Here is a 27,808-nt window from a genome sequence, read left to right as displayed (position 1 = left end):
ACAGAAATATTACCGGGTCCCACCGCAGCATATGAGGACCCTATGTGGCGGCCCTTCGGAGAAAGGACCTCAGAAGGGCTAGGGTGCTGACAATATGTTATTCAGCGTGACGAAGCCGAGTCCGTAGACACCAAACCTTGGGACTTTGGACAAACTTTCTCTGTTTGTGACATTCACACGTAGTCTCACATTGGTGTTGTGGCACCTCAAGCAATATGAGAGATGACCCCATGGCGGTCTCTTTTGGAAAGGAGGCAAACTCAGAGGCTAAAACTGCATATGTTACTCAGCAGATGAGCCGAGTCCGTAGACAAACCATATATTTGTGGACTTTTGACAATATTTTTCTCGCGCACTTTGCGTCAGCGACGTTAACGAGGCATCCCTCCGCAGGAAAGGCGATCTTAGACGGCCTGGGCCTGACATATGTTACTCACCGCTTGATCGAGCCAGTCCTTAGACACCAAATATTCGGTGACTATTCGAGGACAAAACTTTTTGAAGAATATTTAAAACACCAGAAATTTAACGCGCCGATCCCACGGCTCAGCATATGGGAGACTACGTATGCGGGCCCTTCTGAACGAAGCGACTCAGAAGGCTGTTGGGCTGACATATGTTACTCAGACGTGACGAGCCGAGTCCGTAGACACCAAACTTGTGACCTTTGACAAACTTTTCTGTGGTTGTGAACATCACACTAGTCTTAATGGCTGTGGCATCCTCAGCATATGAGAATGGACCCATGGCGTCTTCTTTGGAAAGGTAGCAACTCAGAAGGCTGAAAAATGACATATTGTTACTCAGCAGAGAGCCAGTTCGCTAGAACCAAATTATTGTGGGGATCTTTTGACCAAAAAGTTTTTCCGTCGCTTGGCAAACTTTGCGGGCTCGGAAGACCTGTTTAACGAGCATCCCTCCTTGCAGGTGAGGCGAAGCTTAGACGCCTGCGGGCTACATATGTTACTCAGAGTGACGTAGCCAGGATCCAGAGACACCAATTTGTGGACTTTTGAGAAAAATTTTTGTTGAAAATATTAAAAACAACAGAATTTAAACGGCGTCCCACAGCAGGCATAGGAGACTACCCCATGGTCGGCCCTTGGAAGGAAGCGGACTCAGAAAGTGCTGGGGCTGACATATGTTAACTCAGCGTACGAGCCGAGTCCGTTTAGACAACCCAAACTTGTGACTTTGAGACAAAACTTTTCTGTTGTGAGACATTCACAACTAGTCTTAAATGTTGTTGCACACTCAGCATAATGAGAAAGATGACACAATCGCTCTTTGGGTTAAGGACAAACTGCAGAAAGGCTGAAACTGACATATGTTACTCAGCATGACGAATCCGAGGTCCGTTAGACCACTCAATATTTGTTGACTTTGACAAAATCTTTGTCGTCCTGCAAACTTGCGTCGGAACGTTTAACGAGCATCCCTCGCAGGGAGATGCGACTAGACGCCTGGGGCCTACATATGTTACTCAGCGTGATGAGCCAAGTCCAGAGACACCAAATGTGTGGACTTTTGAGAAAATTTTTTGTAAAAGATTAAAACACAGAATTTAACGGCGTCCCACGGCAGCATATGGGAGACTACCCATGGTGGCCCTTCGGAAGGAAGCGACTCAGAAGGCTGGGGCTGACATATGTTACTCAGCGTGACGAGCCGAGTCCGTAGACACCAAACTTGTGGACTTTGGACAAACTTTTCTGTTGTGACATTCACACTAGTCTTAATGGTGTGGCACCTCAGCATATGAGAGATGACCCATGGCGTCTCTTTGGTAAGGAGCAACTCAGAAGGCTGAAACTGACATATGTTACTCAGCACGAGGAGCCGAGTCCGTAGACACCAAATTTGTAGACTTTGGACAAACTTTTGTGTTGCAGCAAGCTGGCATCGGAGACGTTAACCGTGGCGTCCCTTCGGAAGGGAGCGACTCCGGAGTTTGCGTCTGAGATATGTTACTCAGCGTCACGAGCCGAGTCTGTAGACATCAAACTTGTGGACTTTTGACAAACTTTGTGTTGCAAGATTCCCGACAGACTTTAATGGTGCGGCGCGTCAGAATATGAGAGATTACCCATGGCATCTCTTTTGAAGGGAGCGACTCAGAAGGGTGGGTCTGAGATATGTTACTCAACGTGATGAGCCGAGTCCGTAGACACCAAACTTATGGACTTTCAACAAACTTTTGTTTCGCAAGATTTCTGACAGACTTTAGTGTTGCGACACCTCAGAATTTGAGAGATTACCGATGGCGTCTCTTTGGAAGGGAGTGGGCCAAAATTAGTTACTCAGCGTGACGAGCCGAGTCCATAGACACCTGACTTGTAGATTTTCGACAACCTTTAGTGTTGTGACCAGGCCACAATTTGTGGAATTTCAGGACAAAACAATGAGCTAGAGTGCTAATTTTAACATATGTGAGAGAGTTCTTCGAGAGCTTTCAGGAACACCTTGGCCCGTGTCTGTTGCGCCCTCCGTTGACCATTTATAGAAGTCTTGAGGTCACAATAAAGGTCAATAGGGGCCTGGTCACCCAACATTTTGGGGCCTTATTCAGCAATACGATGAGCTACAGACTTGCAACCAATTTTGGCTGAAAGCTGGCATCCCTCTGATGAATTAACTTAATTTATGTGCTTGTGGACTAACAGGAAGTGCTCCAAAAGTGATGCTAAAGTTCATGAGGTGGCCTGAATTGAATAGATTGACATATGGAGGCGCACAAAGTTTGCACCTCCATATTTACATCTATAGGTAGAAATCATAGATGTAAATGTGGAAGAAAGTTTTGCCTTCATTTCATCTGAAATACTTGAGTAAGGAGTACATTGAGGGCAAATTTACAATCACATAATCAAGGCCTTTCAGGAAGACCATTTCCTGCATCTCTATCACCTTTGGTTGCAGAGTTTGCTCCAGAACAGTGCCACCTAGATGGTGCTGACGTATGTGATAGAGTTCTTTGAGAACTTTCCAATAATGTATGTTACTCATCCCTAACACGTTCCTTTACAGAGATACAGCACTCAACATGGTGAAAAATGTCAAACTTTGGCACCTCCTAGCTCTTGACAGAAAGGGTCTACCGGTTTGCTTACAACACTGCTTGACTCAGCTCGTCCAGCCCTTTCCGTTGACGCCTTGCTTGTCGCTCTATGATCGAGTATGTCTGAGTGACATATTTGATAGAGCTCTTCGAGAGCTTTCCAAAGATGTTTGTCTCTCATACCCAGCTGATTCCGTTAAGGAGTTACAGCACTTGAGCATGTAAAAAATGTCAATGTTTGGTGCCCCCTAGCTCTGGACAGGAAGGGGCTACAGCTATGCTTTTAAGACAGAGAGACTCGGCTCGATCAGACCTTTCCGTCCATACCTGGCTTGTGGCTCTATGATGCAATATGACCGAGTTTGTCTGATTCACCTTGTTTGACCAGAAGGCCTAAGAAACTATGGGTCAGCATGGACTCTGAGAGTCTGAGTCCGTCTTGGAGCTTTCAGCCAAATCAATGAGCTACAGGGCTGATTTTGAAATATGCAATAGAGCTCTTCAAGAGCTTTCCAAAGATGCTTGTCTCTCACCCCTAGCTGCTTCCATTAACGAGTTACAGCACTTTAGCATGTAAAAATGTAAATGTTTGGTGCCCTCTAGCTCTGGACAGGAAGGGGCTATGGTTATGCTTTCATGACAGAGCGACTTGGTTTGATCAGACCTTTCCGTCCATATGTGGCTTGTGGCTCTACGACGCAGTATGGCTGAGTTTGCCTGATTCACCTCTGAGAGTCTGGGGTCATCTTAGAGCTTTCAGCCAAATCAATGAGCTACAGGGCTGATCTTGACATATATGATAGAGCTTTTTGAGAGCTTTCCAGAACACCTTGTTCCATGTCTGTAACCACTTCGGTTGGTGAGTTACAGATGAGTTAGATTGGAGGTCAAGAGGTCATAATGTTATGTCAATGAGGGCTAGGCAACCAACATTTTGGGGCTTTGCTCGGCTGTATGGTGTGATAGAGACTTGCCATATTTCCCTGAAAGCCGGCACCCCTGTGATGGTGTGATTCATTTTCTGTAGCTATGGACCCACAGGAAGTGCCCCAAAATTCAAGAAGATTCAGTGACTCCATATTTACATCCATTAGCAATCATCTACTTATTATTTAATCATATATTTTGCCTAAAGTTGCCTAAAATTGCCTTCATTGGTATATATGACAGAGGTCTTAATTAGCTTTTTAATGCTGTCTGTTTCACATTTGTGAGTGCTTACATTACTGAGACAAATGGCAGAACAAAGTGAAAATTTTCAAATTTTGCCGCCCTCTAGCTTCCATAACAATCAACATAGCTTGGTGGGACATGTACAGTTGCGATCGCCCCACTGAGGGCTTTTCAAAAATGTATGTTATTTTGTCCTACGACAAAGTTGAAAATTTGCCCATCCCCCACTCATCCAGGGTTGCCAAACTCTGAAAATACTTTCTGAGCTCCCTGACCAGGAACTCCCTAGATGGCATTTATGACCATAGTCCAATCTGTCTGAGCTTGGGATATGAGATAGAACTTACAGTGAGTCATGCTGTGTAAAATTTTGGTGCTTCCTGTTACTAAGTTTCACCCTATGAAAGGTCAAAGGTCACACCCAGATTTCTATCTGTTGGTGAACCCATGTTCCAATTTACATAGTAATTTCTCTCATTTTTGCCCCAGTGTAATGTCATGTGGAAACGACCTGGAGGATTTCTGTCGAGGGGTCTATAGTCACCAAAGAGAGGGCTATATGCAACATAAGTTTGAAGATTTTCTGTGCATGTTTTTTCCAAAAAGTTATCCCATCTAAATCTCACCCTGCTGTTGTTATAGATGGGTCAGAATGCTCCCAGATGCACTTTTCGACAGGTTTCTAGCTGCTTTCTTTCCCATTTTACAAGACCTCAAAGTTTTGGATTTTTGGAAGTTTGCCGCCCTCTAGCTTCCATATTTAAAAGTATAGGTAGTTGGGAGGTGTATGGCTGTGATCGCCCCATTGAGAGCTTTCCAAAAATGTATGTGTGAAGATCTTCTGTGCATGCTTTTCCAAAAAGTTATCCCATCTATAGCTCACCCTGCTGTTGTATTTAAGATAAACACAAGAAACTTGTGCTGTAAAACTGGACCAGACTCAGTGAATAACTCCCTAAGCCCTATGATAACTATTACTTCAGCTACACAGACTAATGAGCAGTGATAACTAACATGTCTTTGGGGTCATCAGGTGGGAACCTCCTTTCACCAGTGTTTCGTCTAGTTGGTCCCACGACACCTCCAGGAGGCTAGACAGTGATCACTGGCGTCCCAGAGTCACCCCCCTAATGCCAGCCATCACTGCTCCTCACACCACAACTATTTTCTCCTTTACCTTGCCTATGCTACCACACACAACATCATCAACTAGGGCAAAACACACTAGCAGATTCAGCAAACAAAACAAACTCCCCTAACCAGTTGGAGAAAATGGCGGCCATTTTGAATGAGGGAGGTAGAGTCAGGGAGAGGTGCCTGTTTGGGCTAGCTCTCCCCCGCCGGGTTAGGCTGTGCTCTACCTCCCCCTACTCCCCCACTCTCCAACAACTCACCTAAAACAAACAAACTCGCCTAGACAGTCAGAGACACACTACAAACCAATTCAGAGCAATACAAACAAACCAACTCACCTGAACTAACCGCATGGTCTCAAAGAGGCTCACACAGGCCACACCCTCCACTTAAAAACACTTCCTCTTCCTGGATTTTCTTCCTTGCTTCTCCTAAGAGTCTGTCTATCCTAAGTGCTCCCCCTGCTGGGCCCCCAGCCACCATTACCATTACTATTACTATAAGTCAGAATGCTCCCAGATGCACTTTTCACCAGGTTTCTAGCTGCTTCTGTTCCCATTTTACAAGACCTCAAAATTTTGGATTTTTGGAAGGTTGCCGCCCTCTAGCTTCCATATTTAAAAGTATAGGTAGTTGGGAGGTGTATGGCTGTGATCACCCCACTGAGGGCTTTCTAAAAATGTATGTTATTTTGTCCTACGACCAAGTTGAAAATTTGCCCAGACCCTTCTCATCAGCCTAGGCTCAACCAACCGCTGGTCTGGAGCTCCCCCATTGGCCTGAATCCAAACCAATGATCAGCTTTACTATCCCTGAGGGGCACATTGTGGGACAGCCAGCATCTCTCCCTTATAAATTTGAGAAAGGTTGTATAAAGTGGGGCCTACCACCTTGTGACACACTTTTACAATACCCTGAAGTATACAGAACCATCCTTCAATCATATGTGGGTTGAAATCTATAAGAGAGTGGAATGAAGGGTGAAATAGAGGATATTCTTTATACAAGTCATATAATATGTTGAAAAATGGAATATTGAAATGAAATGAAAAAAGTGGAATTTTATTCTGGAATTGAAAAATTGTCCCATAGTGCCATCTAGAGGACACTGCAGGTACTTGGAAAAAAAAAAGTTGGAAGAAAAAGGTGGAAGATGGAATTTCCCAATGACACCTTCAATACTAATAGATACGGACATGGAATCATAAAGTTGGAAGTGTGAATCTCAATTCATTTTCAATGGAGATTCCCTAACCTTAACCAACAACAATTAAACTTACCCTAATTGGACAATAAAAGACACACATCGGGACTTGATCACCCCCGGATGGGCCTCCCTCGGGTGAGGGTGTCTAGTGATAATGGCCGAAAACCCAATGATCCTGAGGTCCACTACTGATGATGTGTCCTAAAAATGTTAAAAAAGTATATATACAACCAACGCACTGAAAAAAAGATAATATTACAACCCAAACATCAACTTCTCTTTAAAACTACAACAAAATAATAAGATCCAATGGTCCCTATAATAACCTTCTCTTATAATAGAATGAAAATAAATATACTACAAAAATACAACCAACCCAATTAAGAGTTTTATACTGTTTATACTATCCAACTACCAATTTCTCTTCAATATTACAACAAAATGAGGATATAACCCAATGATGATTATAATAACTCTTTCTACAATTACGCCCAACCCAATAAAGAGTTTTATACTACAATCCAACTACCAACTTTTCTTCAAAATTACAACAAAATAATGATAAGACCCAAAAGTCCCTATAATAACTCTTTCTTAAAACAAGGATAAAAAATACTATTCTACAATTACAACCAACCCAATAAAGAATCTTTATACTACAATCAAACTACCAACTTTTAACCCCCCCCCCCCCAAAAAAAGAGTTTTTATACTACAATCAAACTACTAACTCCTTATAACGGAATTATGATAAAGACCCAATAGTCCCTATAATAACTCTTTCTTATAACAGAATAAAAATACTTTCCTAAAATTACAACTAACCCAATAGAGGGATTTATACTACAACCAAACTACCAACTTCTCTTTAAAATCTGACGAAATGATGATAAGACCCAATAGAACAGAATAAAAATACTGTACTACAATCTAACTATCAATTTCACTTAAAAAACTACAAAATAAAGATATCAATACTTAATAATCCTTATTACAACTCACAAAAAATACCAGAATACAATTACTATATAACAGTCAACAGCCAACTATCAACTTCACTATAAGATAACAATATCATGATTCAATAATCCGAACCATAACCAAAAAATAACACCAAAATACGTATACTATACTAACTATCAAAAGACCCAACAACTGTTATCACAATCCAAAAACAACCGTTTATGGGACAAGGGTTCGTTTGGAATTGAGAACTGAGGACGACGGGCGCCAGCCAGTGCATTGCATTTGGTTCCCCATTTCAACTGCCCAGTCGCCGGATGAAGCAGGGGGAAGAGATAGTTTTAAAATCCTAACCCTTCAGGGGACGGGCTCAGCTCCCATTCCCTAACCCTAATAGAAATGAAGAGAATATGATTTTTTTTTTTACTTTTTTTTAACAATATTTTGTTATCATTAAATATATAACAAAGCCTCACACAGAAAAAATTAAAAACAACACAGCACACTCAATGATGAGTGGCTGGGAGGATGGATGGACCATGGTATGCTACGGCAAAAGGCGAGAGGGCCACTGTCAGCGTACCTGAGATCAGGGAGAGAGGGCCAACTGGGGGAAGGACCGTGCACCTCCGGTCTCCTACGGGAGTCGGCGTCCTCACCCACGTCCTAACTCTTGAAGTTGTTTAAGTGATTTATGAAAAAAAAAAAAATGTTGTATGTGTGATGATTTAATAGCAGTTTTTTACACGTGTACATTTTTGCCAGGAAGGTGTCCAGAGTATAAAAGACATTGGATTTCAAAAATTTTACTAAAAAGAAAAGTTCTTGCAAAAATTCATGCCACAAGCTGTAACACAGCCAAAATGATCACCAAATCAAAAAAAAAAAGTTGAGAAAAATGTACAAAAATGCCGAGGAGGGCGCAAGGGTTAAAATAAACACCAAGCAATAACAAACAAAAACACAATATCTCACTTTTTTGGATATGTATTAACACACTTAAATTGCACAGAAATCATAAACCCTCAAATGAAAATAAACAATTATAAAAGAAAATACCCAAAGTGATCCTAAGTCTTTAGACTGTTCAATCTGAGCGCACTCTTTGTTTGGATAGTTATTTTAGCAAGCTTGCATTTTGGGTTTGTTGGCATGCTTTAAAGTTGGAGCTCATGAAGAAACAGGACAACAGTACCTCCATATGGGCAATGGAAACAGCTGGAAAATCCCTCTCGTGTCTCTCTGACTAAAGCAGCACAGCAACAATGAGCAGCACGGTCCTCAGCCTCACCCAGCAGCTGCAAAAGTCCATCCACGGCACCCGATACATACCCAAGACGTCTGCTGAAGCTCCTCAGGTCCTGCGATCTCCTCTGAAGTCCGTACAGGGGATGAATGCGAAGAATGCTAGCACCGGCTCTCCCACTTTAGCAGAGGCTAGGCTAACTCAGCTAGCTCACATTGCACTGAAGAAAACACTCTGTGTGACGACAGCAAACAGGCAAACTCTCGCAAACTCGTTCACACTCCAACAGAAAGATATAAACACGATAAACACGGTATAGTCTGTTTCCAATCTCATACGTGTCTGAGTCTCTGATCTACACCATGTTTCCCATAGTTCTGCAGTGCACTTTCTTCTTCTACTCTTCACACAGGTGAACTGGAAATATCAACTCTTTAGGGTCATTACTTCTCAAACGTAACCAGAATTACCTGTTAGCTTTTAAAATACTGAACAGGCCATGAAATATCTTTTAAAAGCGCATATTTTTTTACTATAAATTATTTATGCATTTTAACTTCTTAAATCTAATTTACCTCCATGTAACATGAACTTAACCATGACAACTGAATATTAATCAGGCATCTTATTAATAACTTGAAATAATTACACCTTTTAAAGGAGAAAAAAATATAACTGCTATTTCTTAGGTTATTACATACATTAAGTCATGAAAGATATTTAAAAAGTCACAGCATAGTAAGTCATAAAAAATCATGAAAGTCATTGTATTTAAAAAGTCACAACATAGTAAGGTGTAAAGAGTTATAGCATAGTAAGGCCTAAAAAGCCATGTAAAAGTCATTGTACATTAAGTCATGAAAGATATTTGCTGTGCTTGTAGTTTAATTTCATTGGAGGTGTGTGGTTTTTCGCTGTGCTCACAAAGTAATTGTTAACTTTGTTAAAATCATTAAGGTTTACACTTTTTTACTGAAGCTACTGTACTATAACTGAATACACTTCATTTTCACAGAAAGAAGCAAGAAATAAATATCAAATGATGAATAACATTGAGTTACACAAGATAGACAGGAGGTTATGTTTCAACTTTGGCTGTTTCTAAATACCCAGTTTTTTAGTCACACCAATAATCTACTCCGAAACTTGTAGCCTGTAATCTAAATCTTAACTGTTGTCTTTTCCTGAGACAATCAAATCACGTTTGATGTTTGACAGCCAAAACAACGAAGTCACACAGTTCAGTATCTTAATCAATAGATCAGACAGAAATCCTTATTCACTTATGCGAAACTTTATTGATATTTTTCAGTGTTTCCATGGTGACTCTAATAGTAAGAGTCCATGATGCGCTTCATGCTCATGAACTTCATGTTGCCCATGCCCATGTTCATGAAGCTCCTGTACTCTCCAGGCCTCATGTACATCATCCTGCCTCTGTAGTGGGGCTGCTCATACATCAGCCAGTGTCCGTCCATCACGTGGCAAGACATGCAGTTGGACATGCGGTAACGATCCATGACATTGTCACAGTCGTCCATCAGCTCGGACATCTGGCCTCCAAAGTTCTCCCTCTCATAGATCCTCATTCTGTATGAGCCACGGTACTGGAACACATCAGTGATCAGTATACAATCATTAGTCAGCGTTCACTGGTAGAGAGTTTAGGTACAAATAAGGACTGATTTTCTGTGAGACCAGGTATGTACATGGCCAGTACACACTTGAAATCAGTCAGGAATTATCAATTATTAATCATCAGCGAAGAATTAGTATTACACACTGTAGCTGCCTGATCTTCCAGTGTATTTTATAAAATTAATAAATGGCTTATATTGAATTTTAAAGAGGAGACAACTATATGGAATCAACAACGGTTTTAAGAAAAACAAAACTGAATAAACTTTAACTAACCCTAACCCAAAATATTTTAAAACCACTCAAAGAAACAGAGATGTTTTTTCTCAATTTGTAAAGAAACATATTTGAAAAGTTTGCAATTCTTTAATTGTGTTCTTGAGGCCAACAGAACAAATTGTAACATTTGACATATTAACATCTTGTAAGGTGTGTGTCAAAATAATGTAAAGTGATTGGCTGTGTGGTTACCATGGGGATCATGCGGCAGGACCTGATGCAGTCATTCATTCCCATCATGCTCATGTAGTCGGCGTATTCGCCCCTCCTCAGGAAGTACTGGTTGCCCATGAAGTTGGTGCGGTCGTACACCATGAAGCAGCCTCTCTCCACCCTGCAGGAGTGACACCTGTTCAGGTAGGAGGACATGTCGGCACAATCGCTGCTGCACTCATAGGAACGGCCCTGGAAGTTCCTGTCCTCGTAGAAGATGATCTGACAACAGACAGAAAAAGAGACCGATAAAGGGTCGAACATGAGACATATACATAATTACACAACTACAGCAGAGTTTTTCTTTATTATGTGACATGTGAGAAAAGAATCTGGTCAACACCACAACAGTTTTTAATGTGAAACTAAAGCAACTGAAAGTAGACACTTTAATTAGCAGTCCTGATGTGGCTCATTATTCTGTTTAGGTAAATGAAAAGTTTGTTTCCAACAGAAATGTTTCACAACTAACTGAACTCTACCAAGATCTACAGATCAATCATGATCGAAAGGATGCTGAAGAATATTACAGTTCCAAAGTTTTACAACTACAAATTTTTATATAAATGTTTTTTAGTAATCTCTAATTTCTTACAATTTGTGAAAGGGTTAGAAACCCTCTGGTTTGTTGCCATACAGATTTTGGCAAACAAATTTTGTAATAAAAACTGGAAACCCCAAAAGTTGTTCTTACTGCCCAATTCACAGAGTTGGGTTAAAGTGGTAAGTTGGTAAATCTTGTATATGAGTAGTAAAGTTAAAAGTTAAGTGAATACTGAAAAAGATTAAAGAGTGTTGTGTTTGAGTCCTCACCCTGCTTATGTTCATGCTGCTGGAAGTCATGTTGCCTCTTACGTTGGTCAGCTGGTTGCTGATGTGGCTGCAGTTGTCAGTGGTGGTTGTCCTCTGTGTCTGTTACCTGTTGAGCAGCTACTGCTCTTTATAGCACCTGAGCAGCTGAAGCCTTTTGTCTAAACAGCCTGAGCCAGCAGCACGCCATAAAAGAGACACTCAGTGTTCGGCATTTCTCTTAGAAACTACAGACAAAGAGCTACAGACAGCAGCTGTGTGTCTCCTTCAGGCCTCTGTTCACTGTGTGGAACTCACTTTCTGGAACAAAAACCTCTGAATATGACACTGTCATGCACAGAGGTCTAAACATTCATCTTCAAATATTCCAAAATATGACAAAGTATTCCACAAATAATTCAACATCCAACGTAAAGCCTCCCGTTTGCATCCTATCAAGAGTTCTTCATGTTCAAACAACAAACTAAATCTCATTTCACAATTTTTGTTTTAAGACAAAAAAATCATTGTGACTTCAGAGAAAATCTGCAGGTAAAAGTTAAAACTTTTATTTATAGTTTTTAACTGACTATAATGTAGTTCATGAACATATAAACACATTCTAAAGTCTTTATTATGGTGTTAACAGTTTCAAATCCTGTAACTGATGTTCATGAAATGTTTTTTCATAAATGAAATACATTCTTCCACATTTCTTTTTCATTTAAGTATGAAAACTTATTCCATATGAAAATAAAAACACATTCATTTAGTAACAGTTTATACACCACAGTGTGTATTTCCAAGTACGTAAATAAACACTGCTATTTTCTTTTTCATCATAGTTTGTTAACATTTATTAATGGAGGATTAAATAAGGAGTTACAGAGGCAAAAGAGTTCAGGATCAGGACAGTCACATGACTGCAACCCAGGAATATCATGGGACAGATTAGTAGCTTTTATTGTCTTCGTCATCAGCTGTTCAGAACAAGCAAAAACTTTGACAGAAGAAGCAGCAGGTAAATTTCTAAATGTGAAAGAGTTATCACGAGAAAAGATCCACACAGATTTTAGACAAGGAGACAGTTAATGATAATACAAGAACTGGGACTAGTGCTTATTGAATTATGGATAAAGAAAGAAAGTTTGAAGGTGGTTCATTTTAATACCCATGAGAAAAACCTAGAGAAAGGAGAACTAAAAACAATATTGGAACATTAGAGAGGTAATGTTATCTGGTGTGGAGATCTAAATGCACCCAACACAGTGTGGTGTGAACAGGAAGATTTAAATGGAGAAATAATAGTGGAGCTAATAGATGAAAAGTGCGTTTAAATTGTGGATCAGGTAAAAAAGGGTACAGAATCAGTGATAGATCTCACTTTGGTGTCACAGTCTTTAGTGGAAAAACTAGCCTGGAAGTATTCAAAGGAAGCGTGACAGGAAGTGCTCACTATCCAAACTTCATAAACACAGGAGGAGAAATGGAACTACAACGAAATGAAACAGAAGGGAGATGGACATTTCAAGAAGCAAATTGGGACAACAGAATAACAACTAAAGGAAAATGAAAGGGATTAAGTATAAAACAGGCAACTATTATGGTTAATCTAATAAAAAATATATCTTAACCACCGGAGGTTAGATGGAGCAACCGACACCCACTTAGAACAAACGCACGGATGTAATTCAAAATGTTCCATGCCTGTCTCGGACTATGAGATAGTTAACACATCACATTTTAGTTACTTCTATGTTGTGTGGTTCTTGATGGTTTTTATTGTACAGCACTTTGGTCAACCCTGCTTGTTTAAAGCATGCTTTATAAATAAACTTAATTTGATTTGATTTGATGTATGTCATTTTCAACAACTGAAACTGAGATTTATTAAATGATATATTCCTGTTGACTTTTCTCAAATTAAAACATGAGCACGGTCGGAAAACTGTTGCACACCTGTTTCTAACTTCACCTGCTACGAACACCAAACCCAACTTATGCGCTGCCCACAGATCAGAGGAATTTACTTGTTTAACCTAAAACTCTTAATGGCTACAATACAACTAATGATCTCAGTACAGAAAGAAGCATAATTATTGTCTGAGCAGCCAGAGAATCAATCTCAAAAGGAAACTGTCTTAAAAGGAAAAAGATAGTGGACACAAGAATGCACTGCTGCAATAAAGAATTTGACTGAGACAAAAGAGAGCAGGCAGTAGTTAGGAGTATAGTAATTACATAATTAGACCAAGTGTGAGGTATGATTACGATGATAGAATATGGATATCCTATAATGAAAGATAATAGGAGGTAAGGATAAGGCAGAATTATTAACATGGACCTTTGTTAAGGTACAAAGACAGAGTGAACAACAACAGGAAATATAGAAGCACTGCAGGATGATGAGAAGAATGAAATATAATATATATAATATATATATATATATATATATATATATATATATAGGCTATATATAAAATATGATGTTTACCATAGTCTGGGAAAGATTGAAGCTACTGGAGTAAACAACTTCAGCAAGAGGAGTAAAGGAATTATTAGGATTATATAATAAGGCTCACGTCATACTGTCCCCATATGTACACCAGGTTATTTTGGGTTTGTTGGCATGCTTTATGGCGGACCGCGGTCCGGGCACGGACCCAGTCACGGTTCTGCCCGTACCCGTGAAAATTATATTATAATTATAATATTAGGCCTAATAAAACGATAAATCATTCTGTGCATAGGCGCTAGTATGTTTATACGACAGAAACGTCATCATAGCCAAGCCAATCAAATCGATTGTTTACCTTTCAGCACCAGAGAATGGGGGGGGGGGGGGGGGGGGGGGGGGGGGTGAAAATGGCTTGAGAAAAGTAGACAGTGAAAACTGAACTTTAAAGATGAAATGGACGGACAATACATGTTCGTCCTGCTGCAGCCAGTTCTAAACCTGTGTCTCATGCTGTGAAACTGTGGCGTTAATAAAAAAGTAGCAACGTTAAGCGTCACTATGAGACCAACCGGATGCGTTTGGGATGAAACATACCCGCAGAAGTCCGCAGTGAGGGCGAGTAAAATGATCGAACTGAAAGCACAGTATGACCGGTCTACCCGTGTCCTCACATGCATTTACAGGCCAGCAACGTGCAGATGAGTGTTCACTTAAGATTGCGTGGATTTTGGCGCAACACAAGAAACATCCAGCGATGGGACAGTGGTGAAGGAGTGCTTCAATGCGGCTGCAGAGACTTTACTTGACAGTAAACAAAAAAACGACATGTGTGAAAAAAATCAAGCAAATCCCATTGTCAGCTTCAACAACAACCAGAAAATCTGAACTACTAGCAGAGGATGTACTGGCACAGCTTGATGCAGCTGTTCAAAACGCAGTATGCATATCCTTAGCCATTGATGAGTCCACAGATGGAACAGATAATGCCCAGCTTTTGGTGAATGGGAGATTTCTTCACAAAGAGAAGAAAGAGATGTGTGAGGACCTGCTGGGTTTAATGCCACTAGTTAATACATGGTTAAAATAGGGGGTGGGCGGCTCAAAGGTCTTTTGTTTAGAAGAAGAAGAAGAAATTCAGTTACTTGAAATGTAGTAAAGACAACTACATTAATGTTTTCCATTCAAGTGCCATACAAGTTCAGACTTATCAGTATGTTTAAAGTATATAACACTTGAAATTTGACAGTAAATGACATAGAAAAGTACATATGTTGTTTTTTATTTACATCAGGGTGCACTATTTCGAGTGACAATATAAGATTCGGACCTTTGCTGGGAGGACATTTTTGTAACTGGACCTCTTTGAATTTTAATTGAATACCCCTGATCTATAGACTGACTGCTTCGACTTCACATGTTGGAAAAAATATGAAAACTGGAACCACCACCTTCAGTGAACACACAATGAACTCTACTACAGAATAAAACAGGAAATGAATCAATTGTCCAACCAAATGGTCAATCAGGACAAACCATGACACAGACTAACTTTAAACATCTGCTTCAACAAGAATCTTACTTTGACGAGTCATATTGGAAAAATTATTAAAAATGTAAAAAATAATTGAACTCAGAACAACTTTATTAGTCCCACCAATTGATTACGAGCATGTTGTACACAGAGAAACACCGAGACAACAACATACAGGGTTAGGGTTAACCAAGGGACTCAAATGTAGAATAAAATCCATAAATGTAATTAATAATAAAACATCAATTAAACAAAGAAACAAATACTAATACAAAACTATGATCATGTAAAACAGGGAATGAAATATTTGAAAGGTTAGTTTTACAAACAGGTAAAACACAACAACAGTGAGAATCCACCTGCAACAACACACTCAGGTCCTGAGGTTTTTAGAGGACCTGACAACAATATAACAGTCAGAGGACAGAAACTGTCTACGCAGCACAATAAAATGAACATCATTTACGGGCTTTACATGAGAAGTTTTCTGATGAATTTTCTTGTTTTAAAATCATTGCAGGTGAAAAGTAAAACATCTCAGTAACAACAGATTGTTGATGTGGTTTTTGGTCAGGAAAAAAAACACAGCTGATGTTGGGAGATATCAGATTTCAATATTCTGTGTTGATGTGTGGGAGTCTCACAGCTGATAGTGTCACCTCTGTTCTGCTCCTCAGGCAACAGCAGGAGCTTCATCCTAACATTATTATTATGCCTCCAGCCACAGTGGTCAAAGGTCAAAGGTCTTGTGACCTCACAAAACTTATTTTTGGCAATAACTCAAGAATTCCCTTAATATCTTACATAAGATTCCTTAAAGGTCTGTACTACACATATGACATGGATGTCATAGGCCATGGTTCTCTCTGCATGTAGCAGATGTTAGCATCATCACTGAACATGTGACATGTTAGCCAGAGTTGACAAGTATCTGTGGTGTGAACAGGATGACTGACTAAATGACCCAAATGAGCACATATCATCATCTGTTCATTTCATTTCTTGATTGTTCTTTAATGTGAATAACCTCAGCAGCAGTGTTATGATTATACTTAATTTAACATATGATTGAATAAAAAACAGTGTTTAAAGAAACAGGCAATAAAATTTATTTCAACAGCACTTTATTGTTTCTCAGCTTGTTGACAAGCCTAGCAGCAGGAATCCACAATGCGCTTCATGCTCATGAACTTCATGTTGCCCATGCCCATGTTCATGAAGCTCCTGTACTCTCCAGGCCTCATGTACATCATCCTGCCTCTGTAGTGGGGCTGCTCATACATCAGCCAGTGTCCGTCCATCACGTGGCAAGACATGCAGTTGGACATGCGGTAACGATCCATGACATTGTCACAGTCGTCCATCAGCTCGGACATCTGGCCTCCAAAGTTCTCCCTCTCATAGATCCTCATTCTGTATGAGCCACGGTACTGGAACACATCAGTGATCAGTATACAATCATTAGTCAGCGTTCACTGGTAGAGAGTTTAGGTAGAACTCAGCAGCACAGGAAATCACTCGTTATTTGTACCTAACATACTACATGGTCAAAAATATGTGGACACCCAGTGAAGTTGTTGATATGCAGACACACTATACGGTCATCGTCATCATCATCATCATCATCATCATCATCATCACTGTCATCACTGTCATCATCATCAATATCATCATCATCACTGTCATCATCATCATCACTGTCATCGTCATCATCATCATCATCACTGTCGTCATCATCATCATCACTGTCATCATCATCATCATCATCATCACTGTCATCATCATCATCATCATCATCACTGTCATCATCATCAGCATCACTGTCATCGTCATCATCATCATAATAGAAAATTATAAAAGTGCCATTTACTGAGTGTATGACCATCCTCTTAATTTAGCTTTAATTTGAAATATCGATTGAAGGTGTTGATAATGTGAATAAAGGAAAACAAAACCTGGAAAATCCAGAGCATAAACATGAAGAGTCCATGCTCTTCAGTTTCTTCATGAATGAGCTGCTGCCGACATTAGACTGATGTTATTTGTTTATCTGCTGTAAACCCAGATCATTGGTTCATGTCACAGCTCCAGCTCCGGGAGAGAAATGCAGGATTATAACTGATCAAACTGCCAAAACCAGTAGAGCTGGATGAACCCTCAGGTTCCGAGGGCCCTGGGTTTTTTCCCAGTTCCAGTTCGCCTGGTGTTGAAGTAACACGCTGCCTGTTATTTTGTGGTCTGCACTTTTAGGGTCTATACTGTGATCAGTCAAATACTGATGTAAGAAGATGTAAGTAGTGTAATGTGATTGGCTGTGTGGTTACCATGGGGATCATGCGGCAGGACCTGATGCAGTCGTTCATTCCCATCATGCTCATGTAGTCGGCGTATTCGCCCCTCCTCAGGAAGTACTGGTTGCCCATGAAGTTGGTGCGGTCGTACACCATGAAGCAGCCTCTCTCCACCCTGCAGGAGTGACACCTGTTCAGGTAGGAGGACATGTCGGCACAATCGCTGCTGCACTCATAGGAACGGCCCTGGAAGTTCCTATCCTCGTAGAAGATGATCTGACAGGAGATTAAACAAAGTGGTGAGGTTTTACTGACTGTTGGAGGGTTAGGTCATGTGACATGACAGTCACAGTCTAGCTGTTAACAGGTCATGGGAGATTAGAGATTCAGGTCTGATCAGAATTGATCAATAATCATGCCTACAGACGGTTAGATTTCTGTTGACTCTTCTTCAGGTTTCAGACCCCACTGCATGATAGGAAAAACCTTGCTACATCATCCCTACAGCAGCTAAACGTGTGGTTTTCTGAGCTGGACTGTCTGAAGTTAGAGTCTATTAACAGGATAAATGTTGTGACTTATACAGTTAGTTCATATCTGAAATTAATATCGGATGTTTCAGCCCTGACAGTCTCCGATATCTGATCAATATCTGATCAATAATAAAAACGGTTGTAGTTTTGCTGTGTGGAAAATGGATCAGCCTCAGATGTGAATTAATAAAATAAGCTCAGTCTGACTATGTTTGTCTGTGTCTGTGATCAGTGCTGATCAATAAAAATCCTGATTGATAATCATTATTCTCTGATCATTATCAGTGTTTTTGAGTTTCAAGCTGAAACAATATTGTTGCTTTCTCTGGTATTGATTTTTAGATGATCTGTTATGTGGCCATGCTAATTGATGTAATCCGGTTAAAAAACCTTTGATCTGACCAGTTTTCCAGCTGATCCCTGTGTGACTCTGTGTGTGAGGAGCATTTGAGTGCAGTGATGCATGCTGGGACTTACCCTGCTCATCTTGTTCATGTCTGTGGTGGACATGCTGCAGATTTGTTGCTGGCGTGTTGCTAGCGTGTTGTTGACGTGCTTTGCCTTCTCACCTGTGTGAGTTCGCAGCTTTTATACACCTTAGTGTCGGTCGCTGCTTTGTGTGTCAGAGCGCTGAGTCTGCACACACACACAAAGCCTCTTTGTGAAAGGGTTAGCAATGAGTGTGTGTGAGGCCTTCTGCTGCTGCTGTCATCTACACAAGCTCTTTGTTTAACCTGTTCAACAGCACTGAACTAACCTGTTCAACAGCGCTGAACTCACCTGTTCAACAGCGCTGAACTCACCTGTTCTACAGCGCTGAGCTCACCTGTTCTACAACGCTGAACTCACCTGTTCTACAGCGCTGAACTCACCTGTTCTACAGCGCTGAACTCACCTGTTCTACAGAGCTGAACTCACCTGTTCAACAGCACTGAACTAACCTGTTCAACAGCGCTGAACTCACCTGTTCTACAGCGCTGAGCTCACCTGTTCTACAACGCTGAACTCACCTGTTCTACAGCGCTGAACTCACCTGTTCTACAGAGCTGAACTCACCTGTTCAACAGCACTGAACTCACCTGGTCAACAGCACTGAACTCACCTGTTCAACAGCGCTGAACTGACCTGTTCTACAGCGCTGAGCTCACCTGTTCTACAACGCTGAACTCACCTGTTCTACAGCGCTGAACTCACCTGTTCAACAGCGCTGAACTCACTTGTTCTACAGCCCTGAGCTCACCTGTTCTACAACGCTGAACTCACCTGTTCTACAGCGCTGAACTCACCTGTTCAACAGCACTGAACTCACCTGGTCAACAGCACTGAACTCACCTGTTCAACAGCGCTGAACCGACCTGTTCTACAGCGCTGAGCTCACCTGTTCTACAACGCTGAACTCACCTGTTCTACAGCGCTGAACTCACCTGTTCAACAGCACTGAACTCACCTGGTCAACAGCACTGAACTCACCTGTTCAACAGCGCTGAACCGACCTGTTCTACAGCGCTGAGCTCACCTGTTCTACAACGCTGAACTCACCTGTTCTACAGCGCTGAACTCACCTGTTCAACAGCACTGAACTCACCTGGTCAACAGCACTGAACTCACCTGTTCAACAGCGCTGAACCGACCTGTTCTACAGCGCTGAGCTCACCTGTTCTACAACGCTGAACTCACCTGTTCTACAGCGCTGAACTCACCTGTTCAACAGCACTGAACTCACCTGGTCAACAGCACTGAACTCACCTGTTCAACAGCGCTGAACCGACCTGTTCTACAGCGCTGAGCTCACCTGTTCTACAACGCTGAACTCACCTGTTCTACAGCGCTGAACTCACCTGTTCAACAGCGCTGAACTCACCTGTTTTACAGCACTGAGCTCACCTGTTCTACAACGCTGAACTCACCTGTTCTCCAGAGCTGAACTCACCTGTTCAACAGCGCTGAACTCACCTGTTCTACAGAACTGAACTCACCTGTTTTACAGCACTGAGCTCACCTGTTCAACAGCGCTTAACTCACCTGTTCAACAGTGCTTAACTCACCTGTTCTACAGAGCTGAACTCATCTGTTCAACAGCGCTTAACTCACCTATTCAACAGCGCTTAACTCACCTGTTCTACAGAGCTGAACTCACCCGTTCAACAGCGCTGAACTCACCTGTTCAACAGCGCTGAGCTCACCTGTTCTACAACGCTGAACTCACCTGTTCTACAGCACTGAACTCACCTGTTTTACAGCGCTGAGCTCACCTGTTCTACAACGCTGAACTCACCTGTTCTACAGCACTGAACTCACCTGTTTTACAGCGCTGAGCTCACCTGTTCTACAACGCTGAACTCACCTGTTCTACAGCACTGAACTCACCTGTTTTACAGCGCTGAGCTCACCTGTTCTACAACGCTGAACTCACCTGTTCTACAGCACTGAACTCACCTGTTTTACAGCGCTGAGCTCACCTGTTCAACAGCGCTTAACTCCCCTGTTCTACAGAGCTGAACTCACCCGTTCAACAGCGCTGAACTCACCTGTTCTACAGTGCTGAGCTCACCTGTTCTACAGCGCTGAACTCACCTGTTCAACAGCGCTGAACTCACCTGTACAACAGCGCTGAACTCACCTGTTTTACAGCACTGAACTCACCTTCCTCTCCATCCATCCATCCAGTGGCAGCAGGTTAAGCAGAGTATTCCAGATGTTCCTCTCCCATTCTCAGGCCAGATAGGATATATGATCTCTTCAGCAAGTTCTGGGTCTACCTAAGTCTGGGTGTACCTGGGTCTGGGTCGCTTCCTAGTTGGACATGCTCAGAAAACTCCTAGGCTCCTCCAGCCCAACAATGTCCAAAGCCTTCAGCATCTCAGGGCGCATCTCGTCCACACCCAGCACCTTGCCGCCCAGCAGCTTCGCCTCCTTCTTCAGCCAGACGGCTTCCTTGACTGGTGGTGAGGCTTCACCTCTGCTGGTATCTGCAGTAACACTCAGGCTTCATTGCTAGTGACTGACAGTTTGTGAAGAACATGCTTCAGTCAGGTTAAAAGATGACCAACTGTGTTTAAAAAAAAATCAGTTTCTTTATTAAAAGTCAGATCTATAGGAGGCCTGTGGACATAAAGACTTTGAGGTAGATATTAAATACAACTCCCAATGTGCATTTGGGCAAAAAACATCCAATCACAGAGCTTAATGCTCTAGATGGGGTAGAGTTCCTCTAACTCTGTTGTTGGTGTCTGGGTGATCTGTAGCTCATGGGAGTAGCAGCTGTGTGGGCCACACTGTTGGGTAACATCCTCCAATGTTTTGGCGAATGTTCTCACCACGCCTTGTTCAGGTGTAGTCCCATAAATATCCCATGTACTGATGTTGGTTTGGTGGGCCAGCACCTAGCTGGAGCTCTTTGAGATCTCATGAATTACTATTACTATTAGAAGAAATCACCCTGCTCTCAGCCACCTCGCTCATGGCCTCAACATGGAGGTCATCGGTGCCTCTATGCTCCACAATGCACTGGTGGCTTCCCACTTAAATGTAGATCTGTTTCACTTCTTTTTTTCTTTTCTTTGTTCTCTCTCTTTCCTTGTTTTTTTTCATCCAGAAGTTTAGGGAGTTCATTTTGTCTTTGACCTAACTCTCTCTCTCTCTCTCTCTCTCTCTCTCTTACCTTCATTGACAGGTACAGCCTCAGGGTACGTTTGTCTCAGGTGTGCTGTTACCTGCCCAGATATGTTCATTCTTTCAGAGTGGCAGCAGAGGCAGGTAGGTTCACATTCACTCATTTTAACACATTAAAAATCAACACTGTTGGTTTCATCATGTAACTGGATAAAGATGAAAACTGTGTGAAAGACTTTTTCATGGTGCTTGGTACATTCTCAGTGACAGTAGTGGATTGTCATATATAATCTGTATCAGCTGTTATTTGATTATTGTTATCTGTGTTGCTCTGCACCAACCACTATTTAAATCAGTATCTTACAGAAACCTGTAACTGTATGAAATATAAACTGATAATCTGAGCTGTGTTTACTTATGATTTAGAGTCGGTGGACATAAAGAGAGAGCTCCTACCAATACATTCACTTCCACACTAAAGCCATCTGTCTCTTCATAGTCACGGGATTATTATAAGAAAGTACAAAGTCAAAGAAGTGAGAGTATAATTGAGTTATTATGAAAGAGGGACTACTTTTATCAGAATGTCAAACGCAGAGATTAAAAGTACGACAGTGATGGTCAAACAAAACGATGTCTGACACTTGACGTCTGCTGATTAGATTGTTTTCTGCAAACCTTTTTAAACTCTTATTTAAAACCTTTATAAATTGAAAAGATGTGCGATGAATCACATTAGGCTACTCCTCTGCAGTTCTTTACTTTTCAGGGGCAACTGATGAGGTTCTAGTGGTTGTTGATGAGGTTCTAGTGGTTGATGAGCTTCTAGTGGTTGCTGATGGGGCTCCACTAATGTTCCAGGTTTGGTTTATAACAGTATCCAGTGGCTGGTGGCACTGAGGAGTTTCGTTCAGTTTTTCATCAAAAGGTTTAAACATTTTTGTTGTACAAGATAATCCACTTAGTTCATGGTCTCTTAGCAGCGTGGCTGTAGGTAATCAGATCCCCCTGCACCAAGTTTGTTCCCTCAGCTGTCGTAACCCTAACCCTACAACAAGAATCTCTCCACAAAAATAGATGATGAATATAATCTGTGTATCCAGGTAGAAATAAAAGTTAAAACATTCAACAGAGCAGAAGATACTGAGACTTTGATATGGTTCCTCTGCTGTGTTATACTTTGTTTCCCTGGTGATCAATAAAGTTATCTTGAAAATAACATGATTTTTTTTCTCTCAGCAGAACAGAACATTACCATCAAGATAGTTTGTTCATCCAGAAACACTGAAGTCAGTAAGTCCCGACAATTACTGCTGAGGCCCAAACATTCCCCTTAAAGTTCATCAGTCCCTTCAGGCCTCAGTTTACTGCTGTATGAAGAGCTTCATCAGCCAGGATCATCACTAAAGTAAATGATCTACATTCATATTGGACCAAAGCCATGTCCTGGTCCAGGTGTGGTTCAGTTAATAAAGTTATTAATATAATACATAATATATATATATATATATAAACTGGATTTTGACAGAGTCTCAAACCAAAAGATAGAGAATCAGGAGCAACCTCAAAACCTTCATTGTTTCAGGTGTTTAGAAACACATTCAACAGATTACTGCAAAGTAAGAGTGATCCTGAGGGACTGGAGGTTCAGGTGATCAGGGGACCAGGGGATGGAGGTCTTGGGTTTTTGTTGACTGGGAGACTGGAAGTCTAGTGGTCTGGGGGTGTCGGGCCTGAAGTGAAACTCTGTGTTGTGTTGTGTTAGGACTGTGGAAACAGTTTGTCTGTTGATCCTGAACCTCCAGTAGAAGTAATCACGATAAGACACTGAGACAATCACACTGATCACCATCACCATCACCATCATCATCATCATCATCATCAATCTTCCTGTGAACATGTTTTCTTATGTAAGGCTGTTAGCTGTTAGCCACATGCTAACAGTGTCAACAGTTTGCTTTTGAATGTAAAACTAGAGTTTGTGGTTTAATGTAGCTGCCAGTCATTCACACACACACACACACACACACACACACACACACACACACACACACACACACACAGGTAATGTAGCAGTGTGTTAGGGTTCAATCATTGTTGTGGTGATGTTTGTGTTAAGATCTGACCTCAGATCAGAAATCAGACTGTAACTCATCATGTGTTTGAATAATTGATAATAATTATTATAATAATAGTTTACATGTTGTTTTCTTTCAGAATTAATCACGGACCAGGGAGTCCACCAGAGACGAGGATCCATCAGACCATCAGACACCAGCAGGTGTCTCTCACATCTGACCATGATCCTCATCTTCATCTGTGAGTTCAGTTCATCACAGATTATTGTCATTCATCTCTATAATCTATTACCTAGATAATGTCATATGTAATCCATAAAATGTTTTATAATAATCTATATAATCTCCTATATACTCTATTATTTATATAATCTCATACACAATTACATATATAACATATATGATCTCATATACAATAACATATGTTTCCACAGACTGAAGATGATAAAGTTATGATGATGATAAAAAATATTTTTATGCTGAAACATTTTGAGGTCTCCACTAGAATTTAAAATCTCTGTCTCTTCAGTTCTTCTTCCAGCAGCTCTGCTCCAAGACCCCCAGGACCTTCAGGACCTTCAGGACCTCCAGGACCGCCAGGACAGCCAGGACCGCCAGGACCTCCAGGACCGCCAGGACCAGTGTCCAGGCGGCTCCTGCAGCCCTCAGCTGGGTGACCTGATGGTGGGTCGAGCTGCTCAGCTCTCGGCCTCATCGACATGCGGTCTGGACGGACCTCAGAACTACTGCATCATAGGATACTTGGAGGTCTGACATCACAGTGTGACAACACCCTTACACTGTACATATACAGTCAATACACACACACACACACACACACACACACACACACACACACACTAGTCCTAACACTACACACATAAACCAACACACTGTGTGTGTGTGTTCCTGGCGCTCGCTCAGCCTCTCATACTGAAACATGTCCTGATCTGTCCTCGTCTCTTCATTACTGAACTTTTCATCCTGATTCTTCAGGATCTTGATTCAAGTTTCATTAAAAACAGAATAAAACAAACAAATCATTATTTTCACAATTCTCGTGACGCAGTGAGAATGAATAAATAAAAACCCAAATTCTAACACACACACACACACACACACACACACTCACACTGTCACACTGTCTACCTAGTGTTTACCTCTGACACACTGAACAGTCTCAGTGATTGTAGATATGAAGAAACAGGCGAATTCACTTACCCTGACCTGCTTTACCTTTAATCTGCTTTTAACTCCTCCTCTCACCCAATCAGAGAGCAGATACTTGGAGGCTCCGCCCACTCAGTCCAACCACATCACAGTATAGTTCCACAGGAATTTCACTGCAGTTTACGTGTCAACTCAATTTAATTCTTATAGAAACTAATCACATCAGAAGTTTTCACTTTTTTTACAGAGTCATATTTAACAGGTAGAAATCTGGAACAGAGCCAGCCTCAGCAAGGGGGGCAGGGGCATGACGATGATGATTATTGATCATAATGATTATTGATCAGGTGAATATGTCCTCATCCATCAGGAGGGGCAGAAATGTTTTACATGTGACTCTCGTCTGCCGTACGATCGCTACAGCAACCCGAACAGCCACCGCATTGAGAACATCATCACGACCTTTGACCCCGAGAGAAAAATGAAGTGGTGGCAGTCTGAGAACGGTGAGTTTAAGATATCATGATCACAGAGACTGTCCAATCGGAGAGGTCGTGAAACATCCTGTGACCAGAAAGTTGAATTCTGTCCAATCAGAGAGGACTCACCTGAACTTAAGGGTTCATATTTAAACTGAAAGTGTGAATCATTATATTAATTATAATTAATATGTTTATAATCTCACCTGTGCAGGTGTTCACCAGGTCAGCATCAGGTTAGACCTGGAGACAGTGTTCCAGTTCAGTCACCTGGTCCTCACCTTCAAGGTAAAACGCTGTGACGTAAACACTGTACTGTATATACTGTGTATGTATACAGTCTGTATATACAGTGAGCAATACTGATGAGGGTTACACTGAATCATTTATTACTTATTTTTCTGTCTAATGTAATAAATGATTCAGTGTTTATACACATTTATATATTTTTAAAGCGTTGATTATCTGATTTTTTCCCCCAACTTTATTAAGTGTAAAAAATATGTCAAGTACAAACAGTACACATACACATCAATATGAGAGCTGATGACAACAAGGATTCCGAAAAGTATACAAGAAATTATATTAAATGCACAACTGAATACATAGATGTATTTATACTTCAAAAATTAATAAATAAATAATAAATAAATACCATTACAAAAACATCAAATAGTCATACATAAGCAACTATAATCAACTTCAAGGGGTTTCGTTGAAAATATTCTTCTAACATTCTAAAAAACAGATGCTTCTTTTATTGTTTTTAAGAGACATGGAATCAAGTAGGATAATAAATTCCATCAAGAAAAGGGGGAGAGTCAGTTTCGAATTTAAGAATTTCTGTTTATAATTAAAGAATTTTCCAAATAAAATAAAAACGTTAACAACATAGTTAAGAGATTTAACACTCTTATTGTCATAATAACATATTATATCTTTCAAAGTAAAATAATGGGTCACTTTAGTATTAGGAAAAATATAAGCATTGAAATCTGAACAAAATTTCATTACAATTTTACATTGAAGAAATAAGTGGGTAATAGTTTTGTGTCGACAAAACGAGCAAGAATTATCAATGTCAGTATATTTGGAGATTATGGAATTTACAGGGTAAATTTTATGTAAAATTTTGAAATGGAAAATTCATGTGGTAATAACAAGTTTTATTCCAATTTATTTCTTCCAAAAGTGAGTTCCAATAAAATGTCCCTCTTGGGGTGATTTTGTTTGTACTTTGAAAAATTCGATGAACATGTTTATTATATACACTTTTTGTCGAATGTATTGATACCATTCAATAACAGTTCAGCTGGGCTTTCATAAGAGTTCCCATCATCAAAACATAAATTACTCTTCATAAAGTGGATTAACCCTGAAGGAATAGCTTTAATTACTGAGTTGTATTCTTTAAAAGAAATAAGAAAATGGGTTGATGATCATTGAACATGTGAACTGACAGAGTGATGTCACTTCCTGTCTCTGCAGAGTTTCCGTCCAGCAGCCATGTTGGTGGAGCGATCAAAGGACTTTGGACGAACCTGGAAGGTTTTTCGTTACTTCGCAGAAGACTGTTCACTTCATTTCCCTTCAGTGTCCAGTGAGCTGGCCGACAGCGTCGATGATGTCATCTGTGACAGCAGATACTCTGGATCAGAGCCATCCACTGATGGAGAGGTGTGTGTGTGTGTGTGTGTGTGTGTGTGAGTGTGTGTGTGTGTGTGTGTGTGTGTGTGTGTGTGTGTGTGTGTGTGAGTGTGAGTGAGTGTGTGTGTGAGTGTGTGTGTGAGTGTGAGTGTGTGAGTGTGTGAGTGTGTGAGCGTGAGTGTGTGTGAGTGTGTGTGAGTGTGAGTGAGTGTGTGAGCGTGAGTGTGTGTGTGAGTGTGATTGTGCGTGAGTGTGTGAGTGAGTGTGAGTGAGCGTGAGTGTGTGAGCGTGAGTGTGTGTGTGTGAGTG

At 40.9% G+C, this 27,808-nt stretch overlaps 3 protein-coding genes across 3 annotated transcripts in view; 1 reads left to right on the top strand and 2 right to left on the bottom strand.

The window, feature by feature from the left end:
• Positions 1-10,109: 10,109 nt before the first annotated feature.
• LOC111239789 (gamma-crystallin M3-like) lies at positions 10,110-11,754 on the bottom strand. Its single transcript, XM_022769694.1, has 3 exons — positions 11,725-11,754; positions 10,891-11,133; positions 10,110-10,388 (listed from the first exon to the last, which is right to left on the bottom strand). Exons 1-3 carry the CDS (start codon positions 11,752-11,754, stop codon positions 10,110-10,112), a joined length of 552 nt encoding a protein of 183 aa, XP_022625415.1.
• A 5,086-nt stretch (positions 11,755-16,840) lies between these two features.
• Positions 16,841-19,023, bottom strand: LOC111239785 (gamma-crystallin M3-like). The gene is made up of 3 exons (XM_022769691.1): positions 18,991-19,023; positions 18,014-18,256; positions 16,841-17,119 (listed from the first exon to the last, which is right to left on the bottom strand). Exons 1-3 carry the CDS (start codon positions 19,021-19,023, stop codon positions 16,841-16,843), a joined length of 555 nt encoding a protein of 184 aa, XP_022625412.1.
• Positions 19,024-21,352: 2,329 nt separating this feature from the next.
• The window catches only part of LOC111239784 (laminin subunit beta-4-like), a 25,579-nt gene continuing 19,123 nt past the window's right edge, over positions 21,353-27,808 (top strand). The window contains exons 1-5 of the mRNA XM_022769690.1: positions 21,353-21,458; positions 24,733-24,971; positions 25,744-25,879; positions 26,067-26,140; positions 27,341-27,529. Coding sequence (XP_022625411.1) covers positions 21,353-21,458; positions 24,733-24,971; positions 25,744-25,879; positions 26,067-26,140; positions 27,341-27,529 — 744 coding nt within the window. The remainder of the gene's footprint in view (positions 21,459-24,732; positions 24,972-25,743; positions 25,880-26,066; positions 26,141-27,340; positions 27,530-27,808) is intronic.

Source organism: Seriola dumerili, unplaced genomic scaffold (assembly GCF_002260705.1).
Source record: "Seriola dumerili isolate Sdu_G_001 unplaced genomic scaffold, Sdu_1.0 BDQW01004451.1, whole genome shotgun sequence".
Lineage (NCBI taxonomy): Eukaryota > Metazoa > Chordata > Actinopteri > Carangiformes > Carangidae > Seriola > Seriola dumerili.
This window is presented reverse-complemented; position numbering and strand designations above follow the sequence as displayed.